The sequence below is a fragment of the Euleptes europaea genome, chromosome 1, assembly GCF_029931775.1.
Source record: "Euleptes europaea isolate rEulEur1 chromosome 1, rEulEur1.hap1, whole genome shotgun sequence".
Taxonomy (NCBI): domain Eukaryota; kingdom Metazoa; phylum Chordata; class Lepidosauria; order Squamata; family Sphaerodactylidae; genus Euleptes; species Euleptes europaea.
In genome coordinates this window covers 18,150,804-18,177,519 of record NC_079312.1, presented here as the reverse complement: position 1 = coordinate 18,177,519, position 26,716 = coordinate 18,150,804, and the positions used below count along the sequence as shown (strand labels likewise).

The window sequence follows — 26,716 nt, the reverse complement described above, 5'->3', positions numbered from 1 at the left end:
GGACTGTGACTTACTACCCTTACTGCACTACGGACTGTGCCATCGAGTTAACTAAGGACATTAAGCCATCCAAAGCCTGGGTCTACCCCATGAGCCCCCAAGAGAAGACTGTGCTACAAGAGTTCCTCGATAAAAACTTGGCCCGGGGGTTCATACAATCGTCCAAGGCTGCGTTTTCGTCACCCTTCTTTGTGAAGAAGGGAACCTCGGACCTCAGATTGTGTGTGGACTATAGGGGGCTTAATGCTGTTACTGAAACTAACACTTACCCTATCCCCCTCATCCCTGACCTTCTAAGTCAACTCCAGGAAGGCAGGGTGTTCTCTAAACTTGACCTGGTGGAAGCCTACTACCGGGTCCGGATAAAGGAGGGGGATGAGGCGAAGACAGCTTTTTCATGTTGTTATGGTTTGTTTGAGTTTATGGTCATGCTGTTTGGGTTGTCTGGAGCTCCGTCGTGCTTCATGCAACTAATTAATGAGATTTTACATGATCTACTGTTTAAGGGGGTAATTGTTTACTTAGACGATATCTTAATTTACTCCAGGGACCCGGAGGAACACCGGGAGTTGGTGAGAGAGGTATTGCGCCGCTTGCGAGAGCACCATTTGTATGCCAAGCTCTCAAAATGGGCTTTCAATCAGGACCAACTGTCTTTTCTAGGATATGTCGTGTCCTCCAATGGTTTGATCATGGACCCCACGAAGGTTCAGGCGGTCCGTGAGTGGGAACCCCCAGGACTCGCAAACAAGTCCAGCAATTCTTGGGGTTCGCTAATTTTTATCACAATTTCATTCCGGACTTTGCCAAGATTGCCGTGCCCATCACGGACCTCCTTAAGACTAAAGGAAAGGGGCAGGCGACTACCGCTGCTCACTTTCAGGTGCTGTGGGATGACCATTGAATTGGACCTCCCTAAGACCTTACAGGGAGTACACCCGGTTTTCCACGTTAGTCTTTTGAAACCCTTTTTGCCCGCCCCCGATTGGCATCCCGAACCCACGGCTGCAACCCCTATCATGGTCCAAGGGGAACAGCACTTCGAAATCTCCAAGGTCTTAGATTCCAGATTACAAAGGGGTCAGCTGGAATACCTTGTGCACTGGAAACACCTGAACTCTAGCCATGACGAATGGGTATCCGCGGTGCACGTAAACGCCCCCATCCTGATCGCTGAATTCCACCAGAATTGTCCCAACAAACCGGGAAACCCGGGGGAGGGGTCTTTGGGGAGGCGAGATGTCAGCTAGGCTCCCTGTCGACCCCGGGTAAAACAAGATGGTCCCCCGCACAAACAAGATGGATTTTTTTGTGCACTCGTTCCTTCCCCGTTTGCACTCTGTCCCCCTCCCGGCATCTGCACCACAATGGAGACACGCCCGAGTAATCGCTAGTCTGATACCAGGTCCCGTGGAACAATGCCGGGGAGCTCTGGAAGATCAGCTAGCTATTGCACGCGTTCATTTCCTGTATGCGTTTTCTTAAGTCGTTACTGGCAGTTAACTTCTGTATTGTTTCTTTGTATCTAAAACTTAACCTCATTGTATTTACCCTATATATGTACCAATATGTCCCGGGTCACCCTCCCGCCCGGGCCGTCCCAACCTCCCCAGCCCCCGGCAGCAACCCCCGAGAGGGAAGGGAAGGGCTCGGGGAGCCCCACTTACCAGGGAAGGGGGCGAGAGGGGCGGTATGCCGAGGCTGGCCCAAGCTTCCCCCCCCCCGCGCCTCGGCAAATGGGCCGGACGCCCCCGCACATCAGCAGGGGAGCGGGAGGAGAGGCGCAGAGGGACCCCACCCAGTAACCGGCTCGGGGTGGCAGCTGTGGCGCTACGCGGGGCCTGGGCCGGCCAGAGAGCCGGGACCCCGGGAGAACTCCCCAAACCCCGCCCATCAGCTAGCTGGCGGGGGGAGGGCCACGGGACACGGAGCCCCCAGGGCAGCGCATGGGCCAACGCGACTCCTGGCCCAGGGCCTGAGGGGAGTCGGCGGAGGAGAACTGGAAAAAAAGCCTACCCCGAGCACAACCGGCTCAGGGCGGGCGGAAGAGCCAGGGCGGGGCAGAGACGAGGGCCGCATCCGCAGGAGGAACTCTCCGGCGGAGGAGGGAAGAGGAAAGTGGGAGGAGTCATTTGTAGCCTTGGGTCGAGGCGGATGGGATGGAACACAGGTGGTGGCGGGGTATAAAGCAGCATGGGTGGAGGCCAATGAGGAAGGCTGGCGTATCAGCCTCTCTGCTTAGGGAGAGCGAGCAAGCTGGCCAGCTCAGGGGAGGAAGGGTCGTCCTCCTCCTCTGAGTGGTCTGAGGCCGAGGAAACCTTACCTGCCCAGAGTGCGGTTCAGTCAGGCGGTGTCTCAACAGGGGAAGTCCCACCCAAAGGGGCCGCAGCCCCGGCCGGGACGCAACACAATATTTCCTCATGCCTGTATTCTAGCCTTAGGTTTTTATGACTTACTGAACTCGCTGGCTTTCTTAATAAAACTTTAAACTCGTGACTACGTCTGGAGTGAAGTTCCCTATGCAAGGAATGCAACGTGGTGCTGAGGTCTGACAGTGGCTCCCTACAGCCGGATGTGGGGCTGGGGGAGTCCTGGTCTGTAGGACAGTATGGGTGAGCCCGCTGCAGAGGGGCTGGGTGGAGTTGGTGTTGCTCTGGGACAATGGTTCTCAACCTTTTGCTCCATTTCCCCCCTTTCACCATTGTTCAGAATATAATTCTCCCCTTCCCAAGATAGTCTAACTAAAAAAAAAAAAAACTACAGTTTTACAGATTGTACATAATCTGCAGGACAACACACTTTGCTGAATAGTGGTCCCAATTCCTCCTCCCCCAAACCCTAAAATTTCCCCCCGGGGGGGAATCCCCCCCTTGTTGAACCCCTGCTCTAGCAGTTTTGAGGGGGGGAAAGTTGTCATGTGACATAACTGAACGTGACATCAATACTGCACTGTTCATCCCACCGTCCACCCATTTCTCCTGCTGCCACACTGGGAGGTAGAGGTGGGGGGCCAGAGGGCTCCACGGTGAGAGAGAGCCATCCTAGGTGGACGGCAGAGGTTAAGAGAGAGACTACCAGAGGCAGCCAGAGAAGCCTCTGTCCAGTTACGAATGGCTCCTGGGACAAGCGCTGAAGGAAGCTGCTCGCTGCTGCCTAGGACTGGACTAAGGGAGGCAGAAGAAAGGACCTGTCCTAAGGAAAGGAGCTGCTGCCTCTTACTGAGGCCGGGAAACTGCTCTGTGAGAATTGGTGACCCTGTTGGCTGGAATAATGGGACTCTGATGCCTCATTTCCCATTGACTTGTGTCACAAAATCACACAAGGTTGGAAGAGACCACAAGGGCCATCTAGTCCAACCCCCTGCCATGCAGGATACCACAATCAAAGCACTCCCGATGGCCATCCAACCTCTGCTTAAAGACCTCCAAAGACGGGGACCCCACCCCCACTCCCCGAGGCAGTGTATTCCACCGTCGAACCGCCCTCACCGTCAGAAAGTTCTTCCTAATGTTTGGGTTGAATCGCTTTTCTCTTTAAATCCATTACTCCATGTCCTAGTCTCTGAAGCAACAGAGAACAAGCTAGTTCCCTCATTAACAGGGCATCCCTTCAAATATTTAAACATGGCTATCATGTCACTCCTTAACCTTCTCTTCTCCAAACTACACAAACCCAGCTCCCTAAGTCTCCAGAATTGCATTGGCCTTCTTAGCCGCCATATCACACCGTTGACTCATGTTCACTAAGTCCACTAAGACTCCCAAATCTCTTTCACATGTACTGTTGTCAAGCCGACTATCACTTGCTGTGATGTATCCAGAGACCATTCCCAGGAGCCCCCTCCCACAAGTATGTTGGAAATGACTCTCACAACAGGAGGAGAAATTTTTAATACATCTCAACTCAATGAAAAAACACCCACACCTACATGCAATGTAGGAGGCCAAAGGAGGAAACTTTATGTCACAAAGAGGACGGAGGGGATTTAACCCCCCCCCCATCAGCAGTACTCCCCCTTTTGTATCCACACTGAACAAAACTGGAAAGGATGTGGGATATCCAACAAGCATCTCATTTAGTTTTCCCTTGAGAAGTAACAAAAGAATGAGCTTTGTGGGTCTTCCTCTCCACAGTTGCCAAAAATTGGGGGGAGGAAAAGGCAGGTGGGCAGGATTAAAGGTCCTGGAGGTTGACAGAGGCCTGCTGGTCTATTTAGACCTCTCCTTTAGACTAGGCCTGTTATTAATACGTGAAATGGGCCATTGTCTCATTCTGAAATAAGCTGCAAAGGTAAGAGAGAACGCTGGGAAATGAAGGGAAAAATAGACTCCATTTTATTTGTCAGTTTTTTATTTGTCACTGACTGGGACCTTGGAAGGCCTTTGCACAGCTATAAAACCGGACTGTTACGTAATATTATTTTTTTTATTAATGGCTTCTGGTGCAAAATGACTGTCTCAGGAGAGTTGGAGATGGCCTTTCAAATGCACCCAAAAGGAGGGCAGGAGGGTCTCTCCAGAGAAGGAGACACCAGAGAACTCATAGAGAAGATCTGCTCTGTCGGCATCGAAAAAGGCCACTCGGCCCCCAGCGAAGTTCAGGCAGACTCGGATCCGTTTGAGCTCCCCACTCACAGTCAGGGGAGAAGAATGGCCTTTTGTAAAAGCCATGTATCTGTCATCCCACTTCCCCACCTTCCAGATCCCTTCCTCACCACTGAAGATATCCATACGCCTCACAGACTTTCTGACAACCCCTACAGCCCATGCATTCTCGCTTCCCACAAGAACTTCCCAGAAATGGCAGCCTGCTGTGTATCCGCAATAGCCCCGCAGAATACCAGGCCGGTAACTTGAATCATAAATGTTGGAAAGACTTCGAATTTTTTCTCCTCCTCTCACACTTTTCCGATCTTCAGACACGATGATGAATTTGTGATGAGCTGTGGCTGGATTCAGAAACACATCTGCTATTGGTGGGAGGGGAGACAAAAGGAAGCGTTGTCAGCTGGGAGACAAAGGGCAGAGTTGTTTGCCACACCCACCAGAGTTGTTTGCCACTATTGTTAGTGTCCCACATATGTCTGTTCCCCGTGGATCTCCCTGACATGGTTGGTTCTTTAGACATTTCCCCTGCTGAGGCTTGTTTGGTTTCCCTTTTTCTCTTCTTAGTTTTAACCCTCCTGGACTCAGAGGCTCTCCTTCCTTTCCCTGTCCCAATTAGGGAAGGACAAGCTTCCTGAGCTTGAAGAGACTATAGCAACCCATGTGACTAAAACCTGACCTCCATATTCTAAATCAAAGAAGTACCCTGAGGGAACAGCAAAGAGCAATGTATATTTCATCCATCTTTATAAACAAAGAAAAAAAATGGAAGAACATTCACACAAACACAAAAATGGGCAGATACACAGAATGAGTTGAACTTGTAAGATGGATTGTAGACCTGATCCTAGATACATCCCAAGAAAGACATTTCTGCTAAAATCATTAGGATTTCCAAGGACTACATTCAGAATTTGGATGTTGTTCTCCTTTGGCCAGAATTTTTTCATCTCGGATTGCAGCAGGCAATCAAAAGCTAACAGTTGGCTGATGAAGGACTCACAGAAATATCCTCCTCTAAACTCTGAGCCAACCTTTAATTATTGGTTTCAAAATGTACATATCTCTCCTTTTCTGTCATTCCAGGTGTCTCCCTTATAGCAAAACCACAAACACCCCCATAATAGTTTCTGTGCTTCACTGCATAGGTAACTTAGAGGACAGAAGGAAAGTGGGATTTAGAGTCCCCTGAAATTATGTGTGAACCAGATATCTGTGACTTCCAGAGAGAAACAAGTGCTTCAGGACCAAGTTACAGTCAACAGCATATAACAAAAGGAAATTCTTCCTTTACCAAACAAGTCATTAAATGTTTAATTTGCTGCGAGAGGATGTAGTGAAGACATAGGCATGGGGTCAGACCCCATGGTCCAGCATCCTGTGTTACACAGGGGCTAGCCAGTTACTCGGGAGGTCCAATAAGATGGCATAGAGGCTGTGGTGTTCCCCTGAGATTGCCTCCTGGCACTGGTATTCAGAGGTTTACTGCCTCTGATTGTGGATAAATCCTGGCAGGCTTCCTCAGAAAAAGCACTGAGGAACTGGAGCAGGAAAGGTGAAATTTTGAAGGATAAAACAAGAGTGTGCACGTAATCTTAGCCCTGGAAAATCACTGTAGAAGAATGCAGATTGTGAGATGAAGCTTTTTAGATTAGAAATAATTTATTCATGCATGAAATGTACCTTTCTGTACCTGAAGCCCAGAATCCAGAGTGTCTGAGGAAGCAAACAAAGCAGAAAGTAAGCAGAAAGTGTGCATATCACAAATTTTGCCACAAAAATATCAGTTAACATATTTTTCTTAGTTTTAGCTAAAGGGAAATTCTGGGGGAAATTCTCCTCCAAATTTTACTTGTGTCCTAATATTCAAATCAATTTTTTGAGGATGCCTCCCTGTGGGTCCCGCTCTTGGACCGTCCAAAAGGCCTAACAGACTGGCTGGGCTTCCTCAGCCTCAAGACAAGCCCCGTCCCTGGAGGCCATATAAGGCACTCCTTCCCCTTGCGGACTTCCCGAGCCCCTGGCTCTGCCTCGCATTCTTTGAGGTGAGGCCTCTCTGCTTGCCCGCACCCACCCTACTGCCTGTCAGCTGTTTGGTGGGGGTACATCTCAGTGCATCAGGCGATGTGTGGAGGTGGCATCCTCAGTGCGCTCGGATGACCAGGTGGTTGTCAAACTGGCCCCTCTAGGGTGAGGTGCAGCCAGTGGTGGGTCAGTTGTCCTCCAAGGGCACTGGCCTCTCATCGAGGCTCGGCCTGCGCCCCCCCCCCCGTCTTCTGGCATACTTGAGCCACGAGGCCTTTGTGGGATTGGAGAGGCGAGTGGTTGGCGTCCTGCCCAAGAGGCCGAGGCTTATGAGTGTCTCAGGACACACACACCCTCTTAGGAGTTGGCACATGACGTCCCCTTCGGGTTCAGACACTCAGAACATGTAGCGTGTGTTGGCATGTTGGGTTCTGGGGTGATGGCGGACTGTGAAACTAAATGGAAATTAAGAAAGCTACCACCTCAGAATTCGTTCATTGTGGTCTTCCATGCAGCTCATCCAGAGTAGGGGAGTACGGTTCGTTACCAACGAGAATGGGTTGTTAACTAAGTAGTGCTGCAGGCCCATTTCACTGCAAAGGCATCCTCCTCCATAGCGCTCCACAAGCTGGAGCTTCCAGCTAAGGAACATGATGGGGTGTTCCTGCCTATCGAACTCTTGAGATAGCCCAGCCCCCATCCCTGATGCAGACACGTTGGTATGGAGGACAAAGGAGCGCTCAAAATCAAGATTTTTCAGGGCCGGGTCCCAGGATAGCCCTCCCTCCTCCCCGGAGATCTTCGAAGGCCTGGGCCCAGGCTTCCATCCACTGTACCCAATTCATTTAGTCCTTGCAGAGGCCGCTGATCAATGGGCAAGCTCGGCTGGCGAAATAGGGGATAAATTTATTTTATTCTTATTTATTTTTATTTTTTAGACTTATAACCCGCCCTCCCCAGCAAGCTGGCTCAGGGCAGGTAACATAATTTAAAAACACAAAAACATTCAATATATATAATTAACAAAACCAAACAATAAAACTCTAAAATTTACTAAATTTACTTTCATATCCCACCAGACCCAGGAATCTCCGCAGTTGCTGTTTGGTGCAGAGCAGCGGGGTATTTTCCAGTGTGGTCACCTTTCGGGAAGGGGCCGCAGTTGTCCTTTTTCTACCACATATCCAAGGTATTTTAATTCTCGGAAGCCCAACTGACTCTTTCCGGGGATTGCTCTTAGTCTGGCCATCTGCAGGGCAGCATGGATGGCAGAACAGAAAATCCTAGGTCCTGAACAAGCTGGATTTTGCAAAGGGAAATCACCACTGGACCACTGTATCATCCTATCACACTTGGTTAATAAATACAGTGGTGGGAAGGGCTCTAAACGTCTGGTGGCTTTTCTGGATTTAAAAGGAGCATTCGATTCTATCTCTAGAGATTTGCTCTGGGCAGTGCCTAACTGATCTATCAACATATCTGCCCAAGACATGAGGTATGCACTGAACTGGGCTATCTTGCTGACTTTCCAATAGTCACACAGAACCTGATGCTTCCGTCCAGTTTTGGGACTAGGACGATCGGGTTCCACGAGGCACTCCGAGAGGGCTTGATGACTCCTAGTTGGAGCATTGTCTCCACCTCTCAATTAACTGCTTCCCTCCACTTGTGCGGAATGGGCTGCCAAGGCATGCAGGCCACCTGCCCAGGGGGAATCTGAATCGCATGAGACACATGAACACATGAAGCTGCCTTCTACTGAATCAGACCTCCAGTCCATCAAAATCAGTATTGTCCACTCATACCGGTAGCAGCTCTCCAGGGTCTCAGGCTGAGGTCTTTCACATCACCTACTTGCCTGGTCCCTTTAACTGGAGATGCCGGGGATTGAACCTGGGACCTTCTGCATGTCGGGCAGATAGATGCCCTACCACTGAGCCACTGGGTCACCCAGTGTGTATACCCTTGTGTCTGCAAGAATACCGGGGGTAGTCACCGGATCATAGAATCATAGAGTTGGAAGGGACCACCAGGGCCATCAAGTCCAACTCCCTGCACAATGCAGGAAATTCACAACTACCTCCCCCCCGCACACCCCTAGTGACCAGAAGATGGCCAAGATGCCCTCCCTCTCATCATCTGCCTAAGGTCACAGAATCAGCATTGCTGACAGATGGCCATCTAACCTCTTCTTAAAAACCTCCAGGGAAGGAGAGCTTACCACCTCCTGAGGAAGCCTGTTCCACTGAGGAACCGCTCTGTTAGAAAATTCTTCAGGGCAGTCACTTTCTGCTGCTGCCCCTGGCACAGCCCTTCATTGATTATGGGGGTTTCTGGGGCATGCCTGGAGGAGCCCCAGGGTAACTCCCCCTCTGGCAAACACCAGGGGCTCCTCCCCAAGTTGGTATTCCTCCGCCAGTCCCTCCTGAGTATTCCATTCTTTCAGGTCATTGATGTGGAGGTGCTTACACTGTCTTCGCACTGGGCCACACTGTACCTCGTACGAGCAGGGCCTGACCACCTTCATTACTGTGTATGGCCCATGCTCTTGGATGGTCCAAAGACCCAACTGCTGACCAGCACCTTCGCCCCTACCAGCAGTGTTCAAACCTGGCCCCCCTTGTCATAAAGTGCTTTCTGGGCCTGTTGTGCATTCTCTAGGTTGCGGGCTGCCATATCTTGGGCATCCTCCAGCTGTGCCCACAACTGGCGCACATACTCTGAGGCTTCCTGTCCCTCCTGGGCCTCAGACTGCACCCACTACTTCTCCACCACCTTTAATATACCCCGAGCTTTTCTCCCATATAGAAGTTAAACTGGGGCAAAGCCAGTAGAAGCCTGGGAGTTTTCTGCACTGCAACGAGGTCCAGATATAGATCCCACTCGCTGGGTCTATCATATCCCAGCTTCCCTCCAACATAGCCTTCAGGTCTGATTAAATCGGTCCACCAGCCCGTTGGTCTGAGGGTGGATGACAGAGGTGAAGATTTGTCAAATGCCCAGAGTTGGGCACATCTGGCAGGTTACTGCTGCAGTGAACAAAGTCCCCCTATCAGTGAGGATCTCCTGGGGAAGTGCCACATGAAAAGAAGTGTACCAGGGCCCTGAACAACCCCGGGACCTGTAGTGTCCTTAAGGGGATGGCCTCTTGATAGGGCGTTGCATAGTTCACTATAACCAAGATATAGTAGCACCCACAAGGGGTTCAGGGTAGGGGCCTGACAAAATCCATGGCTAATCGTTTGAAGGGTGTGCAAATCACAGACGAGGGGTTCAGCAAGGCCCTCAGAGGTGTCCCCCCCAACTGTTGACATGGGGGGAAGGAACGGCAGAACCTCTTCACCTCTTGTAAGAAGGTGAGCCAAACGAATTGGGCTTGAATGCGAGCTAGCATATTTTTAACCCCCTGATGTCCCACCCACAAGTGGTGATGGCTTTTCCAGTATTGGGAGCAGTAGGCCTAAGTGTCCTGAATGCTGGCAGACCTGAGGGCCAGTGGTGGGTAGCGTAGCCAAACAGTAGTCCAAGGGTCAATACCAGGCTGTTCCAGTTTTGGGTCCAAAGTCAGTTATCAGAAGCGAAGTCCAAATTCCAAGTCAAGTCTCTTCCAAAGTCAAGACCACAGGAGTATCCAGAGATATCAGTCCAAAGAGCACACAGGGTGGTGTGTGTGTGGTAAGTGCCGTCAAGTCGATTCCGACTCATGGCGATCCTATGAATCAATGTCCTCCAAAGTGTCCTATCCTTAACAGTCTTGCTCAGATCTTGCAAACTGAGGGCCGTGGCTTCCTTTATGGAGTCAATCCTTCTCTTGTTGGGTCTTCCTCTATTCCTGCTGCCCTCAACTTCTCCTAGCATGATGGTCTTTTCCAGTGACTCTTGTCTTCTCATAATATGTCCAAAGTACGACAGCCTCAGTTTAGTCATTTTAGCTTCTAGGGTCAGTTCAGGCTTGATTTGATCTAAAACCCACTGATTTGTTGTTTTTTTGGCGGTCCAGGATATCCGTAACACTCTCCTCCAACAGGGTGGTAATAACAAGTTATTCCCACACTGGCCTGGATGCAAGTGACTGCTTAAATAGGCCTAAGGTGAATCTGGCCTTTGGCTGGGGAGGTATAAATTGAATAAAATAAATAAATAAACCAACTGTTGCTTGGTCCTCTGACTCAGCATTCCCTGCTGGGTGCAGCTCATTAGGTTAATCTCTGTCAGCAGGGAGTGCTCTTTGTTGGACCAGCAGTCTAGCACTCCTTCTATGCTTGTGTAGGAGACCTCTGAACCTTTGGCACCTCTGCTCGGACCAGTTTATTAACTAGATAAGTTCCGCTTCATTCTTGGAATAAATAAGGACCATCAAAAATCTTTTTTTTTAATTGCTGTTGTTCATAGTTCAATATACCTGTAAGCAAGGTCAGAATACCTCATAGCTCTATGGTGTGTATATCTACATTTAGGAAGCAAAATAGTGATTATAGTGACCAGAAAATATTCCATGGTGTGCTAAAATGGCCTTCGGAGTTGGCAAACAAATTTTCTTGTACACCTGGCCCTGCTAGTGATACGATTGACCTGGGAAGTTCCACATTCATATCTGGCCTCACCTCATGACATGTCTGAAACACTCGCAGCTGTTCTTTATTACCTTTGAACTGCTTCATGACACCCTTCAGCAAGTGACTGACATCACTGAAATCCCAGATCCTCCACTTCAGCACAACAGGAAAAGTTGCTGGATTCTTAAACTCCTTCTTTTTTTCATACCTGGAGAAAGAAAAGGCGCTAAGCCACCATATATCCAATCAAGAATTCCCACCAGTGGAGCAAAGAAATAAAGGCAGGAATTCGCAGAAGGCCTAGAGACACAGGTGGAAGCTGAAAGCAGAGAAAGAGGAGAGGCCCTTTGGAGAGGAGAGTCCACCCCCTCACAGTTGCTGCAGAGACCGCAAAGCCAGGCACCCGAAGGCCAAACCAGACATCAAGAGGAACGGGGGGGCTTCCTCTCAGAACAGCAACCCCACACCCCCTGCTCACATCTGCCTAGGGAAAGCTGCTGTGGTTGTAGTTGTTAGAAGAAGAAGAGATGGTTTTTATATGCCGACTTTGTCTACCACTTAAGGAAGAATCAAACTGGCTTACAATCACCTTCCCTTCCCCTCCCCACAACTGGCACCCTGTGAGGTAGGTGGGGCTGAGAGAGCTGTGACTAGCCCAAGGACACCCAGCTGGCTTCGTGTGAAGGAGTGGGGAAACAAATCCAGTTCACCAGATTAGCCTCCACCGCTCATGTGGAGGAGTGGGGAATCAAACCCGGTTCTCCAGATCAGAGTCCACCGCTCCAAACCATCGCTGGGCTAGAACCGTAGAGGCCCTGGTTCAATTCGCCACTCAGCCCTGCAGCTTGCGGGCCACTCTGGGCCATTCTCTTTCTCTTTCAGCCTATCCTACCTGACAGGGATGTTATGAAGAAGGGAGAATCATTTACACCACCTTGAGCTCCTTCAAAGAAGGGCAGGATAAAAATGTGACTCAGAGAAAACATGTCCATGTGCTGTTTTGAGGCATGATTTTCTGTCCATGGACTTCAAGCATCTGCAGTTTGCCATTTACAAACGGATGGAGATCTGCGATCTTAGTCATGTCTGTTTTGGTCCCGAGCCTGACAGGCCACTTTCTTCCCATGCTACCCAGATCCATCCCAGCATCAGGAGGGTAATGAGAGAAAGATCCACTTACCTCTGCAAAGTGCTTCGGACATCCTAAAAAGAGGAAAAAGAAAAAGAAAGAAGAGGAAACTATCAGCCAGAGATCACAGTGGGAAGACCCCCTCAGACCCTGGAAAGAGATGCATCCAGACTCCTTGTTTGTGGGCCCCACTCAAGGTCTGAGACTGTATCTTCATAAAATTGGAGAACTTCATGAGGGAACAACATCAGGAAGCAGAATGAAACCACTTCAGAGGTGATTTGCTGCAGAAGATCTTGCATACAGCCCTCATTTCTGGTTGTCCAGAAGAGATACCCATGAACCTCGTAATACTTGCATGTGTGGCTCAAACACACACACAAACATGCATGCTTCAGAGATTCCTCGATCTGCCATCTTTGTCTCTACCTCTCTAACTGCTCAACTAAAAGCCATCCCTTGTTCTCCACTGGTGTGATCCCCGAGCTTCCTATAGGCCTTTGCTCAGCCACTAACTATAAAATTGGGGCACATCCTCAAGTGAGTGAGAGATGCACCAGCAAAGGGTACTTCAATGTACTCCTGGCTCAGAGGCATTAGCGAACCCCACATGCCCCACACCAACGCCATTATGAGTCACGACCTCTTGATCCTCAGCCATAGAATCATAGAGTTGGAAGGGACCACCAGGGTCATCTAGTCCAACCCCCTGCACAATGCAGGAAACTCACAACTACCTCCCCTACACACACCCAGTGCCCAGAAGATGGCCATGATGCCCCCCCTCCCATGAACTGCCCAAGTTCATAGAATCAGCATTGCTGACAGATGGCCATCTAGCCTCTGCTTAAAAACCTCCAGGGAAGGAGCTCTTTCCATCTCCCGAGGAAGCCTGTTCCACTGAGGAACCACTCTGTTAGAAAATGCTTCCTAATGTCTAGACGGAAATTCTTCTGATTTAATTTTAACCCACTGGTTCTGGTCCAACCTTCTGGGGCAACAGAAAACAACTTGGCACCATCCTCTATATGACAGCCCTTCAAGTACTTGAAGATGGTTATCATATCCCCTCTCAGTCTTCTCCTTTTTAGGCTAAACATAGCCAGCTCCTTCAACCTTTCCTCACAGGATTTGGGCTCCAGACCCCTCACCATCTTTTTTGCCCTCCTCTGGACACATTCCAGCTTATCTACATTGCCAGAGCAAATGAGGGCTGCAGAGAACAGCAAAAGCTGAGATATGTGGGTGGGAGAGTGTGACTGAGATGCCTAAGGGGGAGAGACTTGGACCCATAATGCACCTGGGCCCTTTAGCTCAGCTGACAAACTGCTCTTCTGCTGTCAGGTGGAAGCAGCTCTATGGCTGTGGGTCCAGTGGCACTTGATGTCTTCCCCATTACCAACCCACAATGCTCACCCCCATGACATGAACACAAGGTGGCGTGTTACTGCACCAGCCATAGCTATCCTAAGCAAAACATCTGCCTTGATATTTTCATTTCCCACTCCAATGCACACATCAAAGTGTTCTTTAGTTTTAAAACTAAATTATGATGAAAAAATATGGATAAAACAATAAGATAACTTGTGAAAAGCAAGAGAGGAAGAGCACATGTTCCTGAATGTGCAAACACAGAGGCTCTGAAGCAACACATGGGTAGAAAGGAAACAAGAACGTGCTTGCAACATAAACGGGGCTCAGAAGGAGGCACAGAACGGGTTTGGAGGCAGCCTTCTCCCAAAGCAGAGCCTGCCTGTTCCCACCATACTCTTACCTGCAGGACGAGTTCACCGGCTGGCAGCTGACACTTCTCCTCCATCTCCTGGATGAGGCTTTCAAGAGAGGAGAGCTCCTCAGAGAGTTCGGCCAGGTGCTGGTCCCTTTTCTTTGCTACCTCCTTCTCCACCTCTTCCATCTGGGCCAGCAGAAGTTTCTCTTGTTCCTCCAGAAACGTGTGAAGTTGCTTGAACTTGGCTACTGTCTCTTCCTTCTCTCCTGTGGTTTGCTTCTGAGATGGAAAGAGGAAAGCAGGCCAACGTCAGGAACCCAGCTGGTCTTTGCAGTGAGAAGAGGCACTTTAGGAGACTCCTATTGGAAGGGCACTTTGTCCTTTCACAGAGATCACAATTAACATAGGAAAGAGCCAGATTCCTAAGGACCCATCCTCAGGGCCAAAGTACATGTGGGTCTCACTCAAACCCCTGGAGGGGTTCTTTCAGCTACAGAGGATTATGTCTGTAGCAGAAGTCCCAAAGAGTAGAAGGGGTTTCTTGAGTCCTTTTCCTCCAATTAAACAACCTCCATATGCTTACTCCCTCACTTCCCAACAGGGGACAAGATACGATGTTTGAGTAGAAGTACCACTGGGGAGGGCATACTGCCCTTGTACAAATCTATGTTGAGACCACACTTGGAATACTGTGTGCAGTTCTGGTCACCACACCTAAAAAGGGATATTACAGAGCTTGAGAAGGTGCAGAAAAGAGCAACCAAAATGATCAGGGGGGCTAGAGCAACTGCCCTATGGGGAGCGGTTAAAACGTTTAGGCCTGTTTAGCTTGGAAAGAAGGAGGCTGGGGGAGACATGCATAATTTGGAGTGAACATAATTCATTTCTGTGTGCCCATTACACAATTGGCTGTTGCCACTTTGTTCTTATTATTTGTTACTGTGTAGCTCCCCCCCCTTTTTTTATTACTCTGGCTGCATTCTGGGCAAGAAAAATTTGCAAGGGGGGGGGGAATCTACACACTTCTAAGTATCACAAGTACTTTCCTCATTAGAATCAGCAATGGCTGAACTCCACTACTTCCTCAGACCACTGGTGTCCTTAATGCAATCATATAGAAGAGACACTAGTCATTTTATTAACAAACTGGAGATTACATCTAATAAAAATAGGGAAATCCTTTTGGTTACACTAGATGTTGTGTCACTCTACACTAACATTCCTCAGAGAAGCATTATCTATTATAGAAGAAACCTTAAAACAAGAGAAATAATAGGAACACCATCCCAACTTATTTCTTGTTATCTCTAGCTGAAATAGTGCTCACAAACAATTTCTTTTAATTTAATTATAAACCGTACTTCCAAATTAAAGGCATTGTAATGGGATCCTCAGTGGCCTCAGAAGCTGACAATTTATATATGGGCAATTTGGAAGATAAGTTTATTCTGCTAATAACCCTTTCCATAGTTGTATCATTAAACAGTGGCGATATTTAAGTGATGTCTTTCTTTATGGAAAGGTAACCACAGAAATTTGTTAGAATGTCATGCTCAGCCGGATATACAAGATGAAAATATTAAATTTGACCTCCATGTGGATGACAATGATAATAAGTTTTAAATGTCATGGTCATAAGCAGGATAAACTATGCAAATCTTTATAGAAAACCAACAGACAAAAACTCCTTTTTGAGTTATGACAGTCATCACCCCAAACATATGCAGAAGTTTACTATTCAGCCAGTTCTTCTGGCTTAGAAGAAATTGTTCAAATATTTACAACTTCAAAAAGGAGGTTTGCATTCTTAAGTACAAGGGGTTATCCAAATCACATACTACAGTCTGCTTATTTAAAAGCCTTGGCATCAGATAGGAAGAAATTACTCATGAACAAGGGGAAAACTGCTTGTGCTTGGATTATATGTAGTTTTTCTTATAATAATGTGTGGGCATAAAAAAAGAGTATTTGTAAAAATTGGTATTTACCAGAGAACATTCCGTTATGTTGTAAGAAACCCATGATTGCTTTTAGGAGAACTAAGTACCTGAGAGAACGTCTTTTCCATAGCAACACTCAAAAATGTGTTAGTCATCAAAGGGTCCTACCTGGCACTAACCTTCCTCAGGGGTATTTTGCCTGTGGAAATTGTAACTGTTGATCAAGTTACATATTGCATGTTAATTTACAACTCTTTCGATAAGAAAAAAATATACATTAAAAGATTTCACAACATGCAGCACTGCACAGGTGATATACATCATCCAATTCCCCTGCAATTAACTTTATGTTGGAAAAACAAGGAACAAAGTTGGCACCTTGGTTTGTTGCAGGCCTTTGTACCAGATTGCAATATTAGTTTACCTTTTGGGGCCTAGTCTGCTGAATACTGACCATGTGTGCATAAAACTTTCAAACTGGAGGGGGTGTGTGGCTGCATTGTGAGTTGGCTTTTCTGCTATTTGTACTCCATTTTCTCCCCCAGTGCTAGATCTAGAATCTATTCACTTCCCAGACACAGTGATACTTACAAGCAGGTCTTGGCTTTCCTTTACAACGTCTCCTTTATATGTCAGAATTCTCTCTCTCTCCTTCTTCAGAATCTCCAGACGGCTGCTAAAGTGATCCTGGGTGAGGGGCAGGGAGACCCAAAACTGAGGTATGTTCTTTTTAAGAAGTTTATTACAAAACATATGAGAAGCAAAACTGTCATTTAGGGCCAGACTAGATATAACTGCCGCATGTCCATAACGGGATCATCAACAGTGCTTCAAAAATGCTGAACACAGCTAGCTTCCTCATGGGGATGGTGCCCCGTTCTCCTATGATCACAATTAAAATGCTAAGATATTCATAGTGCCAATGCTGTTTCGGCTTGGAGATTTACTCTGTACTTTACCATCCTGCCCACCATTCCAACCCCTGCCACACATTGATTTTTTGCACTTTGATTTTTTGCAGTCAGTATATTGCTATATTCTGTTAACGCTTCTGCAATAAACCCAGTACTGACAACTTTAAAAATAAATGGCAAAAACCTCACTGGTGTGGGATGGTGGTGGAAATCGAAACCATACTTTCCTAAAAACCTCTTTTGATACGATCTTGAAAGAATACTCCAAAGCAGGTTTGAGGAAAAAACTGCAGCAGATCCAGGGGAAACTGGGAAAGTGAATGCAATCATCACAAGGTCATGCCAAACTTAAATCACCTGCAATTTCAGAGAGAGCCTATGGAACAAGAACTCTGGGTGGAAGCAACCACAGTTGTGGGAAGGGCAGGGAGGATTCCTTATAGTGCCATAGTGTAGGGGAAAGGCCATGGTAGAGCAAGTCCTGGGTTCAATCCCTGGCATCTAGGAAATAGTTGATGGCCAAGTCCTCTGCTTGAGGCCCTGGTCAGAGTGGACCTGGACAGACCAAGTTTCTGACTCAGAATAATGCAGCTTCATATGTAGCTCCCCCTGTTAAGAGTTATTTCGATAGATCATTGATTATGGTTAGGTAAGAGCCAAATGAAGCACACGATAAACAGACAGAGTCCTTTCTTTGTCTTAAGAATCAAAATCTTTACTTGCTAAAGGATAGGGTAACTGGGATTCAAAATAACAATTCCTTTCTACATAACTAGTTCCCTACAAACTTGCTAGTTTACACTAGCAGGCATCTAAAGCTTAAATTGTGCTCCATCTCTGAGGAGCAGATGTTGCATCCTTCTGCTGTAAAATCCAAAGAGTAACGTATTACAACTTCTCTTCCTGTCTTTAACAAAAGAACAGCAATAAAACACAATTGTTTCTACGTGACCCAGGACATGTCCTCAATGGCGGATTTGCTGACCAATTGGCTATTGACACATTGAAATTACATCATCATCCTGAGTCTGGCTACACTATCAATACAAACAAACTAGCCCTTGACTGCCTGACAGAAACGAAACTCGCTTCCTATACCCAACAAACCCCTTTTCGAGTTTCAATCGTCAGGCATATAAACACAAAGTATCACGCAGGCATTCAAGCTGTTGTCTATGAAGTGGCTTCGTGAGTATATCAGCCACCATCTCATTAGTAGCACAATATTTCACATTGATAAGTCCCCTTTGTTGCTTATCTCTCACTGAGTCCATCTTGAGTCGAAGATGCTTCCTTCCTTTTTTTGCGTTCTCACTGCTCAGCAAAGCAATGCACGCTTGATTGTCCTCAAACATGGTAACAGGTGTAAGTTCATCTATTCCAAAGTCGCGTAACAGTGCTATTACTTCATCTAGTTCCACACAAGTGCTGTTAGCTGCAATGCAGTCCGCTTCTGTTGTTGAATTTGCTACTATTTGCTGCTTTTGACTAGTCCAGGAGATTAAATTGTCTCCATAGAAGAATAGATATCCACTTGTAGACTTGCTGTCTTTTATATCTCCATATAAAGCTTATAACCAGCTTTAAGCATTCTTCCAACTGAAATTAGGCATTCCCTGGCCTCAGCAATAAACATCACATTCTGCAGTGTAATCTCCATAATTGTTCCGCATACACTTTCAATATAAATCACCACATTTCCCATTTCAGTACATGTAAAAGATTTTCCATTTGCCGTAATTAAGGTTTCTGCACATTGTTCAAGCGAGATAAAGCTTTCTCTGTTATTGAATACATGGCATGAAGACCTGCTATCAAGAAGAAATTTCTTTACCTGCTTAGGTTAGCACTGAGGTATTTCAGAATTTCTATCCATACACCTCAGCATATATGCAGGTGATAGAGTCATATGTCAATATAGTTTTGCAGCAGCAAGAATTACAATTGCAAAAAAATGGAAGCAAACAAATAAACCTTCAATTAAAGAGTGGAGAGAAAAATTATGGATGTATATGCGGATGGCCAAAATTACAGCGTCTTTACATGGTAAAGATATGGAGGAATTTAAATCTACATGGTTAAAGGCTACCGCATATTGGGATAAAGTGGCAAAAACGGATTTTAAAAGTATAGTTAACGAACTATAGTATAATATGATTTTAAATATGATATAATTATAGATATTTTATTTGGTAATGTCATAACACTCCATCGGAAGTCCAATGGTGAAGGGCACTGTGGTGGGGGGGTGGGATTTGGATTCAGGGCACGATGGAATTTAGTGAACTGAATATTGTATTAGTGGATAAGTTGTGCGCTGAACTTGTATTTTTCTTTTCTTTTTAAATGTATTATTATTGTTATTTTCTTTTTTTGTTTCTTTTGTGTTTATATTTTATTATAAAAATAATAAAAAAATTATTAAAAATAAAAAAGCATATATGCAGTGTTATCTCTTGAGAATCTCCCTTTGTTGTGGCTCCCTCTTGTGCCCTCTGACTGGCCACTTTGAATTTGTGAGCTGTCTCTGCTCCTAGCAGGGTGATTTACAACATTTGTCTGCACTCAAATGATCTGTGTCCTTTAATCCCACAATTAAAACACCTCACAGGCTTCGATTGATTCAATCGCATACCAGACATTTTATTAGACATTTCCATTCCCTGCAATTCATCTGCTTCAAATTCCTTCAAGGAATGCATCACTTCATTTAGCGTTAGATTGCTTCTTCCTAACAGATTTCTCTTTTCAGATCTGTACCTGGGATGTAGGCTTGCCAGGAATATTGTTATAAATTTCTCCTCATCAATCTCTTCACCAGCAATTTTAATCTGCGTTGCGATATCTTGCATATATTTTAAATGTTCAGCAAGACTCACTTTAGAATCCATTTTCTTGCAATACAGACTGGCCTTTAAAATTCTCATCTGGCCTTTAGTTAGCTTTCCATGTTTTTCAATTAGAGCTTTCCATATTTCTTTTGCAGAATTATGACTTAAGAGAATATAGCTCTCAGTGTCACCAATGGAATTTATGAATAGCAACATTGCCAGAGAGTCATCTTTTAAGAACTGCTTGAATTTAGCGTCCTCTATAGCTGGCTTGTCCTCTGTAAGAACATATTCTATTTCCAGCATGCTAAACATATTCTCTACAGCTGTTTTCCACAATGCAAACGGCACCCGGTTCAGCCCTGGTAGGGCAACCGATTGATTTCCGTTTGCACAAAGACTCACATGACCCATGGATGGTGCACTGCTGCTTGAGGAGGAATCAATTCCTTCAGTCATCTTTGCAGATTTCCTTTTGTTTCTTGCCTTGCAAAGCGTGGCCTTTTGGTCCTCTTCCGGTCTTTCACAGATGCTTGCTGGAAGGCACTGGGAGAGACAGGGGCTGCTTTGTAATCTTTTGTTCCCAATGGAACCCAAAAATCAAAAGGTGTGCGCTTGACTTTGCATCTAACCATGCATCATTAATCATCCAGTCATGGAACCATTCTCTGCTACCATTTGTTAGAGTTATTTCAATAGATCGTTGATTATGGTTAGGTAAGAGTCAAATGAAGCACACAATAAACAGACAGAGTCCTTTCTTTGTCTTAAGAATCAAAATCTTTACTTGTTAAAGGATAGGGTAACTGGGATTCAAAATAACAATTCCTTTCTAAATAACTAGTTCCATATAAACTTGCTAGTTTACACTAGCAGGCATCTAAAGCTTAAATTGTGCTCCATCTCTGAGGAGCAGAGATGTTGCATCCTTCTGCTGTGAAATCCAAAGAGTAACTTACAACAACTTCTCTTCCTGTCTTTAACAAAAGAACAGCAATAAAACACAATTGTTTTTATGTGACCCAGGACATATACTCAATGGCGATTTGCTGACCAATTGGCTATTGAGACATTGAAATTACATCATCATCCTGAGTCTGGCTACACTATCAATACAAACAAACGAACCCTTGACTGCCTGACAGAAAGGAAACTTGCTTCCTATACCCAACATTCCCACCCACCCCAATACTGTTGTTCTGATTTAAACTGCTACATACACGAACCCCCAGCCCCGAGGCAAACAGCAGCTCAAGGGCAGTGAATGAAACTGAGTAAGCAGTGTGGGTGTGGGAGGGTTAAAACTGGGAGTCAGGGGGCTGCCCCCTCATAGCTCAGCCAGACATTAACACAGACAGGAAGTGAATCAATATCCCCACAAGTTGGCCCAGGCAGGGAGGCAGGAGCCAATGCCCTAGGGAGCCATCAAGCCAGGAAGGAGGCAGCAAAGAGGTGTTTTCACTCCCCAGTTTGGTCCAAAAGGCTGAGGAAGAAATGAAGGAGTTTCCCCACAAAGAGATCACGGAGAATGGGAAGGATCCACGGTGCTTCCCCACCAACCTCCACCGTGTAGATTTCCTACCTTATACTCTTGGGAAGCCTCCTCAAGAGGAAGGATTCTATGATTTCTGTGCTCCTTGGATCGGTCACAGACCACACAGATGGGGGCTTCGTCGTCCATGCAGAAGAGCTTCAGCGGCTCCTGGTGCTTCTGGCAAACTCTCCCTCTTCTAGCAGCCACGACTGCCTGATACCGAAAACAAAGAAACAGGATTTTTTTCATTCACTCTCTGTCCCCCCGGAACTATTGTTAAAAACAATTATATAAAAGCTAAAGGTAAAGGTCCCCTGTGCAAGCACCGGGTCATTCCTGACCCATGGGGGTGACGTCACATCCCGACGTTTCCAAGGCAGACTTTGTTTGCGGGGTGGTTTGCCAGTGCCTTCCCCAGTCATCATCCTTTTACCCCCAGCAAGCTGGGTACTCATTTGACCGACCTCGGAAGGATGGAAGGCTGAGTCAACCTGGAGCCGGCTACCTGAAACCGACTTCTGTCGGGATCGAACTGAGGTCATGAGCAGAGCTTTTGACTGCAATACTGCAGCTTAACACTCTGCGCCACGGGGCTAGATGTAACTAAATGCAGCCCTATAGGTTTTGCCCTCTGTTGGAGTTTGGGGGGGGGAGGTTCTTTGTCCCTGAGAGGGAGAAGCAGGAGGGGAACTGAAGAAAAAAAGACCTCTGAGGCAAAAGAGGGAGAGAGGAGCCATCGGGGTTCTGGTGCAGAGAACAGGGAAGCCTGAGAAGGAGCCTCCCGAGATCTGCAGCAGCACCACTGAGGGCCAGTCAAGCCGCAGCAGCAAAGACCGAAGGGGAAATATCTGAAGGAGGTCTCAGAGAGACAGGAAAAGACTCTTTATTGCCTCTTTGGTTCCCACTTGAAGTTGTGTTGCCTAAGTTTGAGTTTACTAAACGGGTGTCCTGCTTTGATTCACCCACCTCTCCTCACTGGATTAAACCGAACTTGTATTTTAAGTTCTACTTGCAATATGGATGTTATTTGGATGTGATGCACCCCAAGACCGCATTTGCTTTTTTTGGTTGCTGCATCACAATGGCTGCTCATATTTAACTTATGGTCCACCCGTGCCCCAAGATCTTGTTCACACACACTGCTACCCAGAAGTGTATCCCCCATCCAGTATACATGTCCCTCATTTTTGTAACCCAGATGTAGAACTTGGCACTTATCCTTGTTGAATTGCATCTTGTTCACATCCTCCCACTTTTCCAGTGTGTTCAGATCTCATGGAATTCTATCACTATCTTCTGGTGTGTTCGCTGCTCCACCCAATTTTGTGTCATCTGCAAATTTAATGAGTGGTCCCTCTGCACCCTCATCCAGATCATTTATAAATATTGATAAAAATATTGAAAAGTACCAGGCCCAGAACTGAACACTGTGGCACCCCACTGGACACCTCTCTCCATTCAGATGAAATGCCACTGGCAACTACTCTTTGAGTGTGGTTCTCCAACAAGTTCCCTATCCACCTAAATATCCTAGGGTCCAGTCCATAGTCCTCTAGTTTACCCATCAGAACATCTTGGGGAACCCTGTCAAAAGCCTTACTGAGATCCAAATAAACAACATCAACCGCATTCCCTCGATCCAGTAAGCTCATCACTCGATCAGAGAAGGAAACAAGGTTAATCTGGCAGGACCTTTTGGGGACAAATCCATGCTGACTTCCCCAGATCACCAAGTTGTCCTTCAGATGCTCACAGATTGATCTCGTTAATATCTGCTCCTGTATCTTCCCTGGGACAGAGGTCAAACTGACTGGCCTGTAGTTTCCTGGGTCATCTCTCCTCCCTTTTTTTAAAAATTGAGATAACGTTCACCCAGTCTTGTGGCACATCTCCCATCCTCCAAGAGGTCTGGAAGATGATGGACAAAGGCTCTGCAAGCTCTCTAGAAAGTTCTTTGAGCACTCTCTTGTGCATAGGCCAAGGGGATTTGTACTCATCCAGTGCAGTCAAGTGCTTCTCAACTACCTCTCTGTTCATGTAAATCAGCAGCCTGGACACCGTGCCTTGCCTACTATCATCTCTAGATAAGCCTGTTCTCTTTTTCAGGGGGAAAACTGAGGCAAAATAGGCATTGAGCGCCTTTCTGTTTTCTGTCTGTCCTCTGTCAAGAGTTTCTCCATTTTCACCCAACAGTAGGCCTATAGCCTCCTTTCCCATATGTTTGCTCCTGACATATCTGAAGCTTTTCTTGTTGTAGTGAGCTTCCCTGGCTAGCATCAGGTCAGCACCTGTGGGTTCCTCCTACTTTTGCCCAGAAACCCCAGAACTCCCCTTTCTAAACTGTCAGAATGGATACACACACATTAACTCCTGCAAGGCCCTGAGGGAAGCCTTCATGCCAATGAGCATCATCCTGTTCTTCGTTTTGGCCATCCTGATCACAGAAGAATGCTGAAAGGCACAATTTAAGGACTTCTGCCTTTGGTCTGGTGCTGAGAACAGGTTTTGGGCCCCAGCTCCACGACGTGGCACAAACTTAGCCCTGCTTGAGCCAGCCTCGCCAGTTGTCTAGGGCTCAGTTTCTGAGAACAACACATATACCTTTTGCCATCTGCTCCTCCTCTTCATCAAAGGCCTGCATTTCAGGATGGGTTGGCGAGGGGCCTCTTTGGGCAGTGAAACCTGTTGGGCTGGCTATGCAGCTCGATCTCAGTATGGGAGGGGAGGCCATTGGGATGCCCATTGTAAATAGGATGTAGTTTAAGTGGGGGAAATGGGATCATAGGGCACAAGTTCTAAAGACGAATTCTCCCTTAATCTCCCTTAAGAGGAGCCACTCCTCTAGCATCTGTTTGATGCATTTAAATTTCCATTTATATTTAATTAAATAAAATTTAAAGCTTATTAATTAATTAAAATTAAATTTAATAGAAATTTTCAGCATTATCATGCCAATAAAGGTGACTGAAACTGAACTGAAATTTCCAGCAAATTCACAGATGGGTGTGTGTGTCAAGTGTACTGTGTCAAGTGTACTATCTTTAGTTACAAGCAAACAAAGAGGCAAGAAGACCCTATGGTGGAGAATGCTTTGCATCAAGCAATGCAAAAATGTCTCTCGTTCTGGGGAAACAGAGCACAGTAAGAGCCTTGCTGGATCAGACCCAGCAAGGACCTGTTATTTTAGTATCCTATTTCCAAACCCTGGACAGCCAGATGCAAGGGGGAGGGGGTTCCACACAGTAAGCAGGATCTCAGAAGTTACTGCAAGGCTGACCAAATTGCAGTTCACTGTCAGGTTCCCAAATTTGATTGCTATCACACCCATCATTATTAGCATTTAAACTAAGACCATTTACGCACGGGAGGTTTTGCCTTGGATTTGCCCCTCTCTAATGCACGTTTCTCCCATCTGAATTCTCAGACCTCTGCCCTGACCTGAATGGCCCAGGCGAGCCTGATCTCGTCAGATCTCAGAAGCTAAGCTGGGTCAGCCCTGGTTAGTATTTGGATGGGAGACCACCAAGGAAGACCAGGGTTGCTGTGCAGAGGAAGGCACTGGCAAACCACCTCTGTTCGTCTCTTGCCATGAAAACCCCAAAAAAGGGGTCGCCATAAGTCGGCTGCGACTTGACGGCACTTTACACACACACACAGATGCATGTTTCTCCCATCTGAATTCTCAGACCTCTGCATGGGGGGGCTTATTGTTGAGTTTTGAGAATGGGAAAATGTGCATCTAGAGCAGTGGTTCCCAACCTTTTTTTGACCAGGGACCACTAGGACGCTTTTGTTCGGTGCAGGGACCCCAAGGTTCAGAATAAAAATTCCGGGAATTTGAAAATAAACTTTAATCATAACTGTTAGTTAAACATTAAACTTAGAATTATATTTGAATATATATATTTTATAATAGAGAACTTTTAATCGAAAATATTAATTTATTATGGGTTTATAACTTTGTTTCGCGGACCTTAATTTAGTTCTCGCGGACCCCTGGGGGTCCACGGACCCCAGGTTGGGAACCAGTGATCTAGAGAGCCGCAAATCCAAGGCCAGACCTCCCCACGCATAAGTGGCCCAAGACTCATTTCACTGGGCCGAACCTGCGGAGAAACCAAGGGTGAAAACGCATGGTCGCTTTATCCTCCTTTAATCCCCGTTTTAGCCAGGATTGAATGCACATTAGGCGAAACGCACGCGTTCAATCCTGGCTGAATCCTGGCTGAAACAGGGATTAAAGGAGGATAAAGCGACCAGGCGTTTTCGCCCCAAGAAGCTCCGGTTGTTCCTCACCAGGAGCCACGCAGATTTCTCACCCTGTTTTCTTGGAAAGCCTCCTCCAGGGGCATCACCCCGTGGTCTTGGTGCTCCTTGGACACGCGGCAGACCGCGCAGAGGGGGGCTTCATCGTCCTTGCAGAAGAATTCCAGATGTTCCTGGTGCTTCTCGCAGACGCCCCATCTTCCTCCTGCCCCCTTTCCTTCCAAAGGACTGAGTTTCTTTATTATTTGCACAAAGTTGGCCAGCTGCTGGTTCGGCCAGAGGGTCCCCTCCTGTGCTGTTCCTCTGCATTGGGGGCAGCAGGAAGCCTCTGCCCCGGACTCCCCCCAGCCGCGGCTCAGGCAGTCCCGGCAGAAACTGTGGCCGCACTGGGCGATGCTCACCGGATCGCTGAAAAAGCCCAGGCAGATGGAGCAAGTGGCTTCCTCGCACAGCTCCCGGACGGGATCCCCCGCCGCCATGGCTGCCTGCGGGCAGGGAGAGCGAGTGGGTTTCTTTGGGCCGCTTTTCAAGGCGAGCTTCCTTTCCCCTTGCAAACGACACTCAGCAGATGTTGAATCCGCAACCCGGGGGCAGAGCAACGCTGATCCGCCTCTTCCTCCCCACCCCCCAAAAAAACACCTCTCTAGAGAAAGGGCCTGGGGCGGAAGGCAAAACTTGCGGTGGTGAAGTGCCAGCCTGAAAGGAACTTTACCTTTGGTACTCTTAAAAGCCCCTGTGTACATACATTGGGTGCAAAGCCCCCCCCCCAGACCCCCAGGGGCCCCTTCTCCTCCTTTCTCAACTGAATATGATTCACAGTGGGTCGCCGTGTTAGTCTGTCTGCAGTAGTAGAAAAGGACAAGAGTCCAGGAGCACCTTCAAGACTAACAAAAATATTTTCTGGCAGGGTAGGAGCTTTCGTGAGCCACAGCTCACTTCTTCAGTATCTTCAGTCGCTATCTTTTATCAGAGTTATCTAGATAGCATTTTTCTAGGCTCAACAGTGGGAATGTCTCTTGGCCCCGCACTGGCAAGCGCCTCCGTTGGAAAGGCAACATTGGCCATATATGTGTGTGTATGTGTGTTAAGTGCCGTCAAGTCGCTTCCGACTCACGGCAACCCTATGAATGAAAGTCCTCCAAAATGTCCTATCTTTGACAGCCTTGCTCAGATCTTGCAAATTGAAGG

General features: G+C 47.0%; 2 protein-coding genes across 2 annotated transcripts in view; both read right to left on the bottom strand.

The window, feature by feature from the left end:
- Nucleotides 1–26,716, bottom strand: part of LOC130472817 (zinc finger protein 436-like) — a 248,869-nt gene that overhangs the window by 187,457 nt on the left and 34,696 nt on the right. The gene's annotated exons all lie outside the window — the stretch shown is intronic.
- LOC130474248 (E3 ubiquitin-protein ligase TRIM7-like) lies at nt 4,458–26,007 on the bottom strand. The gene is made up of 8 exons (XM_056845791.1): nt 25,582–26,007; nt 21,311–21,475; nt 16,575–16,670; nt 14,089–14,322; nt 12,366–12,388; nt 11,275–11,393; nt 6,288–6,320; nt 4,458–4,969 (listed from the first exon to the last, which is right to left on the bottom strand). Exons 1-8 carry the CDS (start codon nt 26,005–26,007, stop codon nt 4,458–4,460), a joined length of 1,608 nt encoding a protein of 535 aa, XP_056701769.1.